The following is a 12,262-nucleotide window of genomic DNA, read 5'->3' as shown; positions in this document are numbered from 1 at the left end:
AGAATCCACAAAAAACGAGACCATCACCAAGTTCCTGCAGCTCTGCATCTTCCCCCGGTGCATCTTCTCCGCCATCGACGCCGTGTACTGTGCGCGCTTCGTGGAGCTCGTGCACCAACAGAAGACGCCCAATTTCTGCACCCTCCTGTGCTACGACAGGGTAAGCATCTGACAAAAAAATGATATATATATAATACCTTTTATTATCCCATTTTGTTATGAGATCAGATTCTAAAAATTCTTCTACATCCTGACAGTTTTCTGAAAAAGCTATGTTTCTATGTCAGTCGTTCTTTGATTTTTCAAAAATAGCAGACCTACAAGCTCGTAGCGCGCCGCGCTATGAGCTTGTAGGTCTGCTATTTTTCAATAGCTAAAGCATAGCATAATGCTAACACCAAAAGGGGTTCCCGCCCAAAATGGGTTAAAAGTATTTAACATTTTAATGAAGTACTGTAAGGGAAAAATAAAATGACAGCTACTAGTGTTTTGTTTTTTTAATCTACTTAATTATTTGAATGTTTAGTTTACATCATGCTATAATGATTATTTTAGTGTACTTTAGTTACTTTTTGCCTAAAGTCTGCCTCACATATTGTAAAACCATAGACTGTAAAAAATATGGACAAAGCGTTCCCCGGGTCTAACATGAACGTAAAATGAAGCCTGTAATAATATGCTAATTCCTGATGTAAGTCGCCATCTTTGGTACCAGCTGGCCATTGGCTGGCTCCGTTTTGTATACCAGCTGGTCATTGGCTGCCCAGACAACGAGGCGGGACTTCCCCCCTTCTTCTCCGTTGGTTTTTATTTTGACTCGAGTGGGAGGGGAATCCCGATCATAGACTGTAATGGTAGCCACGCCCCTCAGAACATACGCGATGGGTTTTTTTCTTTATGGTCATTTTTTTAATTAATGGGACCATAATTTTCCAAAAAGAATATTATGACATTAGAAATGAGACTTTAAACTAGTGACTGGAAGAAGAAAGTATTCATGACCATGTTTATTAAGATAATACAGTCTAGGTGAAGTTGGGCCAAAATACATGGGCCTCTATGGAGCTATGGGGCTTTTTGGGTCCGGTCCAGCGCCACAACAGGCCATTATATGAACTACCGATTTCAAATGAGGCTTCACGAAATATCTGGCTGACTGCCCCCCTGTGTAAAACGGGTTTGATTTTCTGTACATTGTCTTTCCACCCCCCGCAGGTTTTCTCTGCAATCATTTACACAGTTGCCAGCTGCACGGAGAACGAGTCTCGCCGTTACGGGCGCTTCCTCTGCTGCATGCTGGAGACGGTGACTCGCTGGCACAGCGACCGCGCCATCTACGAGAAGGTGACATCACGCCTCCTCCAAGAATGTATCGTCCTCTTGCTTCTCCTGAATCGATGTCTCACTTTGCGTTTGTTTTTTCCTTTTTCGGAAGGAGTGTGGCAACTACCCCGGATTCATGACCATCTTCAGAGCCACAGGCTTTGACGGAGGGAACAAGGCCGACCAGTTGGACTACGAGAACTTCAGGCACGTGGTGCACAAGTGGCACTACATGCTGACTAAAGTGAGTCCACCACTAATGCACCTTACATCCCTATCGGTTGGAATTGCTCTAATGAGAATTTCCAAAGTGTAGCCTATAGTGGGCGACGATATGACTTCAAATTAAGTATTTCAAACTTTTGCTTCAATTATGATTAATGTATTTTCACTATTTTTGTACAAAGTAGTTAACCTACATGATTAAGTCTGTTATTGGTTAAATATCTGTTTCAATATATATATTCTGTTAATTGCTACAGATGTTCATTGAAGGTGTGTATTTGGCAACTAACCCCCCCCATCTTCAACATTGTTTTCCGTCAACCAGGCGTCAGTCCACTGCCTCGAGACCGGGGAGTACACCCACATCCGAAACATCCTTATCGTTCTCACCAAGATCCTGCCCTGTTACCCCAAGGTGCTGAACCTCGGCCAGGCACTGGAGTGCCGCGTCCACAAGATCTGTTTAGAGGAGAAGGAGAAGAGGCCCGACCTCTATGCCTTGGCCATGGGGTAACACAGCCCTGTGTGTGCTGCAGCTCTCAGTGGAGCCACACTGTTCACATACAACATGCATCATGTTTGTTTGGTGTGCTAACTGAAGCAAAAGCGCTTTTGCTTCAGTCAGAGAGATGTTATTGTGTGTGTGTGTGTGTGTGTGTGTGTGTGTGTGTGTGTGTGTGTGTGTGTGCGCATGTGTGTGCGTGCGCGCGCTATAAGTGGCTATTGCTTTTCAAATTTAAGATTTTTATGTATACATTTAGATAGTTCTTTTTTGGATTCAGTTCCAGAGGTTCCAGAGGTTGAACCATTCTATTAAGCTTGTGTGCATTCAAATAAATGTCCCTTTTCTGTGGAGGTAATCTGTGGATTTAGCTGGGAGTAGGGAGGGGTGTCAAATTAATTTCACTTTGCGATAATGTTTGTCTGTGCGTGCCTGCTTGGATGCGTTTGTTGTTGGGGGTGTGTACATGCAAAGCTGTGCTGTGTAAAGTTCTCTTGATTCCCTGGCCTGTGCCTGGTTTAAACCGTCCATGCGTCTTGCAGTTATTCAGGTCAGTTGAAAAGCCGGAAGGTGCACATGGTCCCAGAGAACGAGTTTCATCACAAGGAGCAACCAGTGCGCAGCGCCACCCCTGCCAGTCAACAGAACGGCCCTGGCAGCACCGGCAAACCCACCACCAACACCAGCAAGACGGACGAGGGGACTTCTGAGGAGGGCGGTGAGTTAGAGCAGACTGAGACAGTATGTCCTTGTTAGATTGTCTGTGTTTCCCCCCCCCCCTGGATCTGGTAACATTTGATGTTACATGATTGTGCGTTGTGCTCATCCCAGCTCTGCATTTGTGTTTCAACAGATCGGGGCAAGGATAAATCTCAGGGGACGGCGAAGGGACCTTTGAACAAAGCCAACAGCACAGCAGCCAAAGTAACCACCAGCAATGGCAATGGTGCTCTTAACAGGTACGTTTGTAGTGGAAATAGGGGAAGGCACTTAACCATCTGTGTAATAGATAGAGGTCAGATATAGAGTTGCTGGTCGGCTCCATATATGCAGATCTAGGTGACGATCCAGTCTTTTGATGACGTCAGTGTCGTGATCTTCATATATGGAGACGGCTATATGGTGGCATTATGTCACAAGGCGTGACCATGTATGGTGGCGTGACACTGATGGGAAATTCAGGTTTTCATAGTAAACCTGTGAACTGCTGTCGCAACAATAGACCAATACAATCTCCAAATGTTATTTTAAAGGTATATTCAGTGATTTCACTCAAAAGACCATAGGTTTCGTTTTTGGCTGTGGGACCCAACCTTTCGTCCAATCAGGATAGAGAGTCAAAAACGAAACCTAAGGTTTTTTGACCCCCAGGGGTTAACTGGGGACAGGAAGGAACTCCTTATATGGCCAGCACACTCTATAGTAGGGAGGATTATCACAACAAAACAAAAAAATAAGTGATATTTGAATTAAGTGAAATCACTGAATATACCTTTAATAGTAATTGTTACTGTTTACTGTGAGAGCAGCACAATACCTCAACACCGTTGAATTAGTAATATGGTAATATTGGTCTTAAAGAAATTCTCAATAAAGTCTTACGGAAAAACAGTTTTTGTTGCCCATCAGAATTGATATCACACTTAGTAAGGTTTTTGGTCATATCTGTTGAACTGAAGGCGTTCGAAAATCCTACTTAGTAAGGTTTTTGGTCATATCTGTTGAACTGAAGACGTTCGAAAATCCCAAACAAACAAAAAGCAATCCTCCGGTTCCCTTTCAGCACCAAGCCCATCAAAGAGAGGGACGACAAAGAGAAGAGTGGGAAGGAGAAGAAAGACAAGAAGGAGAAGACACCAGGCAGCACTCCAGAGGCAAAGGGGGAGACCCGACGGGAGAAACAGAGGGAGGAGAGAGGCGGAAAGGAGGAGCGCGTTGCACGCGAGGGTAAGGAGAAGACGCCCAAGGCCGACCGGGACAAGCTGAAGGCCGACGACAAGAGCAGCAAGGAGGACAAGGCCAAGGCCGGCAACGGGGAGTCCCAGGAGATGTCCAGGGATCGGGACGCCGTCAAGGAGTCCAAGAGCAAGGAGAAGGGAGACCGGACCGCTGCATCTGGGTCCCTCAAGTCGCCAGTTCCCAGATCAGAGTCTGCTGAGTCTGAGAGGGGTAAGATTCAACATTGAATGGACTTCTTGTACTGTAATGTTGCTCTTTTGAGCATGGCTTTTATTTTCTCTTTGGCATAATATTAAACATAGCCCAAAGTCTCCAAATCCTGTCACAAGCTGTGAGGTTGAGTTATACAAGTGACCTTTTGAATGTAACAAATGTGTGAATGTGTGTGCTGACAATCTGAAAGAAATTACCACGCCAATTAAGTTTCACTTTTCATTTCCCATATGTGCAGATCACAAACGGCGAAAGGTCGAGAGCCACTCTTCACCAGCGCACTCCTCATCTGTAAAGGTTAGTATGGCCTGAGGAAAGCTGTGCCCGTGTTTCTTCTCTGTCTACCGGAGCGTTCCCATCTGTTGCCCATTCCATCGACCCTCAAGAACCCAAAGGAGAGATCTCGTACATGCAGGCGTGGCATCTGGAATTCCCCATCCAAACACCATGGGAGTTGGAAAGCATTCCATGAACACTAGTATATTATTTTCCTGAATTGGGAGAGAAATCGAGGACTTAGCCGAGAGAATAATGTAAATATTATTTTTATACTGAGATATTTATATATTTTTTTATATTAAGGAAAGCAGTTATAGTGCCTTGAGAAGATTTTTTTTTTTACGCATTTCTACGTTCCTTGTGCTGTTTTTTCTTTTTTTGGAGAAAGAAATATTTGCCTGAAATTTCTTTTTTTGGAGAAAGAAATATTTGCCTGAAACATATTGGCTTTGCCATATCAGATGTCTGCCCCTTTCCACTGGCAAGCTGAAAATGTTTTATTTTCTTTTTTTTTTACCCCTCAAAGAGCTGTATTTTAAGAATAAAAATGGAGGCCAAGTTGAGATTTTTTTCCCTCCCCCTGCTCGTACACTTTGGCGAGCTGAAGATTCCCCTGTCAAAATGCTGTCACACATCGGTTCGTCCCTCATCATACCGGGAACAACAAGAGGGCTTCGGGTGTCTCCAGCGAGCCTCTTCGTGGCACAGAGGCACTTTCCTGCGGAAGCTGCATCATCATCTACCCTCCAGCCCAGCCCTTTCACCTCAGTTTGTTTCAAACGGTCTGCATGCAAGCCTGCACTTCAAGTCGAGACGGGCGGCGCCCAGGCGTTCCTGCTGGCCCAACAGCCACGGCCCAAACCCACCAGCTGACCAGCTTCTGTCACTACTACCTCCAAACGCACGCACAGCGGGAATCAAAGCCACCAGCACCTGAGAGGTCGGGGCGGAGACGGAGAACGCCAATGTTGCTGTTTTGAATGGGCCACAATATAAAACACGCCTACCCCCCTACAAAGAGAGAGGGAGAGAGAGAGAGAGGGAGGGAAGGTGCGGGGGCGAAGCCTTTGGAATCGACTGGAGCATTGCCCCCAAACCACTGGAAGGTGGCTTGTGATAGGTCTAAATTATACTCTTCCACCAGAGAAATAGGCTCCCCCTGAGTCTTATCCATTCCAGAACTGTAAGTGACAGCGACAATTTCCTATGTAGGGATGCAGCAAGCACACAAGATTTCACACACATGCACACACACACACACACACACACGAACACACTTGTTATTTACACTACACTACAGCACTTGCACTTTAGGCATAGTTACTTACCCAGCTGCACTTTAGGCCAGGGTTTAATAATGTGATAAAATTCCAGACACTTTTTTTAAAGTACTGAGACTCTTATTTATTTATTGCATTCACTTTTTTTTCCTTTTTGTCCATTTTAAATATTGACATTCCAGATGTTGAGCCTTATTAATTCTCCTCTATGTGATAACCTTGTCAAAGCCTTAGTTCTTGAAGGTCAGCGATCAAGGGAGAAGTTTGCTGTCGGCCCGGCCAGACCCCCACCCCCCACCCCTCCCCCACTACCCTCCTTCCTTCAAACTCTACTGCTGTCTGACAACCTCCCCCACCCCCCTCCCAGCTCATCTGTCATCTCCATTCATTCCTACAGGACAATAGCAACGAACCCAAGGATTCTGCATCCAAGGTTTGAAATGACTCTACTACTACTACAACTCATTGTATTTACCCATACCGATACCAGTGTCGTGATCTCATGTTGTGTTTATATCTATCTAGCTATATATCTCGTGTTGTGTTTATAGCAGACTCCTCACTCAAACGTGCACTTGCAACTCCAAAGCAAACTCCACATGTCTCAACATTGTATTTACCTGCCATAGTGTCAACCCTTTACCCCTGTCGGATTGGTGGTTAGACTGGCATATTCACCGATACCGTTATGACCCGATATGACAAATAAGGGCCGATCCGATACTTTTCCCGATACCGATACAGTATCGGGACATCTTTAGTTCTCAATATTTCATGTCAAGGACCCCAACAATTATATGTAATTGGCTGCCGACCCCCATCTGAAAACATGTTGTTCCAGGAACCCCCACAAGAGCAAAAATATTAGTTAAAAACGTAGCTCTGAAAGAATATATGTTCAAAGATTTGCGCCACATTTTCCCGATTTTTCTAAAATAGCAGATCTGCTATTTTTCAACGGCTAAAGTATAACGTAATGCTTAAAACACCAAAAGGGGTTCCCGTCCTCGATGGGTTTAAGATGAGTTTTTTGCCCAGTTTGTTGCCTAGATGCAATTCACTTGGGGTGTTTTGTCTCCATCCTTCCAGTCTTTCATAATGACACACTTGAATGAGTAGTTTTATTACGGCTTCAGTATCCCCCTTTCCTGATTTCTGGATCAAAGTAGTTTACCCGACTACATATTGCTTAGATAAAAACCGATCTAAGCATATCATTGCTGTCGGGCAGACATCTCATAAGAAAAGGAGTGAAAGACTTGAAATTAGACCATCCTGAGCACATTTACTTTAAATTGTGTCCTGTTTTCTTTCCTCTTTCCACTTTCTCTTACGTACCCCTAGGGGGTACACCTACCTCCACTTGAGAACCACTGCATTATAGCACACACTTAATGGGAGAAAATGTTTTTAGAAAACAGTCTTGATTGTCTAAAAACAGTTTAATTCATTTATTTCTTGAGGCCTAAACAAAGTTTAGACAAACTTGTTCACATGCAGAATATCCTTGGAAAGAGAACCATTTAATCTATTGTACTGTGGCTATTAACGGTTCTGTTAACTGTACAGACTGATATATATTACTGTTTGACTATTTCTCAAACATTGTCCAATTTCCAAACAGAACAATAGTCAAATGGTGATAATTGGCGTTATTAAAACAAATTGTTCTAGCTATTTTATTCTAAATCATACTTATTCATGATAATCTCTTTCAAACGTGGTTAGAGCCTGTGTTTGCATTTTATGGACAAATATTGCATTCTCATGAAGTGAAAACAAGCTGCACAAGCAAAGGTTTATGTTGTGTGCCAGGTTAAGGGATGCCCGATGTTTATCTTAGATATTGTGTTGCATTCCAAATCCATTCCTTCAACTACAATATAAAAAGGAATCATCACTATTTATCAGTGTTCGAATATTTATACATTTAAGCATCCTGATGTCAATTTACAAAACATGAAACATAAGGCCTAAGGCCGATTCTAAAAACGCCTCTAAATCCTGACCTAAGGTTTCTGAAAAACTTCAAATATTGATATAGCAGAATCAAAAAATTTACATTTTTGAATACTGTACATACTGTACAGAACCCCAATATGGGTTCCCGGCCTGAGGGGGTAAGATACAAATATGGGTTCCCGCCCAGAATGGGTTAAGAAACTAGCATCTAATAAGTATCAAGTTTTATTTTTAAGGAATGGATCATTCTTTCAGCACAAATCCCAACCAGACCATCATCCTTAGTTGTGCTGATGTACTGCCAGTCTGAACTCAAAGTTCAATGGGTGATCTGTTGAATTATATATTCTCGCTGTCTGTCAAAGAGGACAACCTTTTATGTCCAAAACTTTTCAGGAAATGGAAACGAGTTTCCATTTCATCACTACTATTTAGTCAATCACAAGCTCTTGATAGTGCGTTTCTTTGGTTAAACATTTATAAAAACCCACAGAAAGACTCAACCTAGTTTCCCTACATTTGGGCATGATATAGGCGGGGGGGGGGGAAGACATTCAGTAGTTCAAGTAGTAGCAGATCTTCAAGCTCACAACGCATCCCATTGCGATTAATTGTGAGCTTGTAGATTTGCTACTTTTGCAAGACATAGGCATGCGAGGAAGTATAAACTGAGTATAAACTCATTTTATGAAACAATGAAATATTGGGATACAATGTTTCTGTCTGACAGCGATGGTATGTATTTTTATGTCCAATAGATGTGTTTAGTCCAGGCTATTTAATTATTGTGCAATTAGTCTTTCCAACAGATATTATTCTTGTATCATACCAGACTTGCATTTGTCAGATAGTTATGAAGTTAGACCTGTTTTGAATGGTAAATTGAAATGAGGGGGAAAAGAAATAATGCCCTTTTCTGGTTTGGTTTGTGTGTGTCATTATCTTAACAGCACCACACCAACTACAATTCAGTTGCGCGATCCAAGAGCAGAGAGAAGGAATTGGACAAGAAAGAGTCCGAGAACACACAACAAGGCCGATCAAAAGAGAAGAAAGAAGACAAGGATCGGAAAGAAAGGAAAAGAGTGAGAATTTATCATTTTATATCATTGTTCGATCATCATAAATTGTCATGAAACTTTAAAAAATTAAAATAAATCAGTAAGTCGAATTATTTCAGAACTTTATTTGCCTGGTGTTATTTGTGTCCTGTTGTGATCTGTTTTAGGACCACACTGTCGGCGAGCGGGAATCAGTGGCCCAGGAAACTAAACGTAGAAAAGATGAGAATGGCACCAGTAAGGACACTATGACACATCTCACTAATTTGTTTTATTGTGTCTCTGCCTATATGATAATGATGAAATACCCGCTCGGGTGTACTCATTGGCATTATCCTCTCGTCCCAGATTCCTCCAAAAACAGCAAGAGTGCCAGTCCTTCCTCAGACTCTGCACTTTCAGCTGAGAAGGAGAAGAAGAGGCCCAAATCATCCAGTAAGGAGAAGGGAGAGTCGGCGAAACCCGAGAGGACCTCCTCTGGAGGGAAAAAGGTGAGCGGAACAGCTATCACTGCACACTTTGACTGTTGTCAGTCAGGTTTATATGTAGTAAATCTAGAGCAAGTGTATGGCTCCGTTTTAGTCATCATTGCAGTTATGGATTTTTCCGTTTACATGTCCTTTCTGTGAATGTGCTGCAGGAGTCCAGGCACGATAAAGAGAAATCTGACAAGAAAGACAAGAGGGACAGTAGTGGTGGGAAAGAAGAGAAGAAACAATATCCTTGAATTTAAATCCAAAACTGTGAGCACTTTTTTTACCGTTTATATAGTGTGAATACTTTAATGTCCAATTGGGCTGAATAACCTATATTTAAAGTGGTTCATCACATATGTATATTGAACACTGACTTTTCTACGTAGATAAAACTGACGATGACAACAATCCGATAAATCAAATGTTATGGAAGACACAGGAGAAAGATTTCGGCATGATTTATTTTCACCATTCTGTATGCATAGTGCATACAAGCACACACCTTTTTAACAGCATAGTCTCATGACGTAGCTGCAAGAAGAGGAGTAGTTGCCATTCAGTCTTGCAGTGTAAGTCATAGCACAACAGTTCCTACATTTCGCTACATTCATTATAGCTGTGCACCATTGCTTCCCATGTCATTTTGAGTGGTGAAAGTAACTCGGATTACTCTAGCAGAATTGTCACCTGAATGATGTAACTTTTAAAATTCTTTATGGGATTGTGTCTACTATATTGCCAAAGTTGAAACATTTACGTTGCTAATCCTTGTTACTAAGCAGTGCTATTTTCAACAGCCATATAATTCAGTGAAAATTAGAACAAAAACAATGACATAATATTTAGCATCTAAATGTTAGTTTATTATTTTAGCTGACATTGGACAATAGAATTCAGAGAAAATTAGAACACGTGAAAAATGTCAGCTAAAATAATAAACTATTAGGATTAGTAGGTATACAATATTAGCAGATTGTAGACCCCCTAGTCAGGGCACGTGGCTCTATAGATTGTCGGTTCAAAACTGGGCTTTTATTCTCATATTGGATTATTCTTTGTTTCCCTTAACACTCACACTCATAAATCTTCTGAGAAGCACAGATAATGTGCAGTAAAGGTAAGCTATCATTTTCATGGATATCCTTGATAAACATTTTATCTTGAGCTCCTTGTGTTACTTTGCGGTCAGTATTTGGTAGTATTTCTCATCTACCCTCCTTATCCCTCTCTTTAGCAAAACTGGAGAAGCTGAGCTTTTTGTTACAGAGACAGCTGTAACCCCATCTGTATCATCATGTTATCCCGGTTCCTTAATTTCTGCCTGTGTTGTTTTTGATATATTGCAAGTGATGTTAGTTGTAGTATTCAACTTTAAAAAACTTTTTGTTTTTCATTTCAATTTATTTCAGCTAGTGGGCTGAAAGCAGTTTTTTTTTTTTTCCTATTCAGTATGGGCACAATGTGCTATTCAATACAGGAAATGTTATCCTTCTCAGAAATCTGGTTACTGTAGCATCGGCTCATGCATTCAATAATCCCTAGGTTGAAAATGTGTCCTTTTTTATGTCATCAGAGTTCGCTTTTGCTTCTTTTATTGGAATTAGCAGGCTTTCCATATTCACTTACCTCATGCCCTTTAGAGTTGTCTATTTATTTCTCTTTACCTTTTAATCCAAGCAAGAATTTAGGCAGAGGTGAGCAAAATGATACAAAGGACCAGTTTGTATATTATGTGTACAATAATAAAGATGGTAACATGTAATTCATGTCACTTTTTTTATGTCATGTCCTTTTGTGTTTTCAAGTTTTTACATAATTTATAAATTGCCAGTTCACCCTTGATGCAAATATAGAATTGTAAAGACAACAAAATAAAACAAAAAACAAACAAAAAAAAATCTAAAGTTCTGTACTCCAAATACAACTGTTTTGAAATGACCATTTGGAGTTTTTATCTGCTGTACTCGAGTGTATGCTTTTTTTAAAACAATAAATAATAGTTTTCTTAGTGTGTCACTTTGATCGTGTCTCTTACCCTACTTCCTCCTGTTACACAAGAGAAAGTTGCTGTACTTGCTTTAAATTATAAATGTTTGCCATGTTCACCATTTGCCACCATTAAAGGTGTTGTAAATTATATTCTTTTGTTAAAACGTTTTTTTTTGTTCAAACATTGATGGATAAATCATTACTATAGACTAGATGGTTTTGTTCAGTAACGGGTGTCCCTGTGTCCAGGTATTTTAATGAACAGAAAATAAATGTTTACATGGCTTGCCAATTTCACCTAATCGGAGAACCCATTTATCAGCTTCAAATTGACTGTGTTCCAACTTCCAATTATGTCGTGACCACACTGAACACACCTTTTTTAAATGTTTTTTTATATATATTTTATTTTATATTTTTTTGTAGAGTGACAGACAGTAGGCTGACAGGAAATGGGGAGAGAGATGGGGGAGTGACATGCAGTAAAGGCCGTCGGGATCGGGAGTCGAACCCGCGGCACACTGCCAGACTGCATTACCAGCCAAGGTGCCTGGACCACTGAGCCACGGCCCAGGCCAACACTTTTTTTAACTGGAAGTGCTACTTCTGAAATACTCTGCAGGCCAAAGTGTACACCTTTGTGATGTCACTGATCACATGACCCCAAGTTCTAGACCTCCAGTTCTAGGCTAAATCATAGAGTAATAAAAGGATAGAGGCCGAACCGGCCTCTATCCGGTTCATTTTGATGGAAGTTGCGTTTTGAAGCACCCGGAAGAATGGTCTACTTCTGCATTTGACCACCACATTTTGATGGTCAAATGCGGAAAGTGCAATTGAGCGTTTGTTAAACCCCAGCTATCGGGGTTTCCTCGTCATCATTCAGGGGCCCGCCTGAAGTTCCACATTTCACCACTTTTTTAGTATTATTGCCACACAAGAACTCTTACTAATGACACCAGACCTGTAGGGGCCCGTTGGCCACCGGCCTAC

The 12,262-nt window shown here is 41.5% G+C and overlaps 1 protein-coding gene across 4 annotated transcripts in view; it reads left to right on the top strand.

Moving 5' to 3' along the window:
* thoc2 (THO complex 2) overlaps positions 1-11,293 on the top strand; it is a 31,881-nt gene extending 20,588 nt beyond the window's left edge. Inside the window, exons 25-39 of one of the 4 annotated variants that reach the window (XM_083782855.1) lie at positions 3-160; positions 1,216-1,344; positions 1,436-1,567; positions 1,874-2,058; positions 2,593-2,768; positions 2,904-3,009; positions 3,834-4,219; positions 4,461-4,519; positions 6,179-6,214; positions 8,694-8,828; positions 8,972-9,041; positions 9,153-9,295; positions 9,445-9,521; positions 10,358-10,397; positions 10,515-11,293. In XM_083782855.1, coding sequence (XP_083638981.1) covers positions 3-160; positions 1,216-1,344; positions 1,436-1,567; positions 1,874-2,058; positions 2,593-2,768; positions 2,904-3,009; positions 3,834-4,219; positions 4,461-4,519; positions 6,179-6,214; positions 8,694-8,828; positions 8,972-9,041; positions 9,153-9,295; positions 9,445-9,521; positions 10,358-10,385 — 1,820 coding nt within the window. In that variant the 3' untranslated portion in view covers positions 10,386-10,397; positions 10,515-11,293. The other 3 variants (XM_083782856.1, XR_014570299.1, XR_014570300.1) reach the window with 3 other exon arrangements.
* The last annotated feature ends 969 nt before the right edge of the window (positions 11,294-12,262 follow it).

Source organism: Protomyctophum parallelum (assembly GCF_964188405.1).
Source record: "Protomyctophum parallelum genome assembly, chromosome: 1".
Classification (NCBI taxonomy): Eukaryota; Metazoa; Chordata; class Actinopteri; order Myctophiformes; family Myctophidae; genus Protomyctophum; species Protomyctophum parallelum.
The sequence above is the reverse complement of the archived record's forward strand: the minus strand, read 5'-3'. Positions and strand labels throughout refer to the sequence as shown.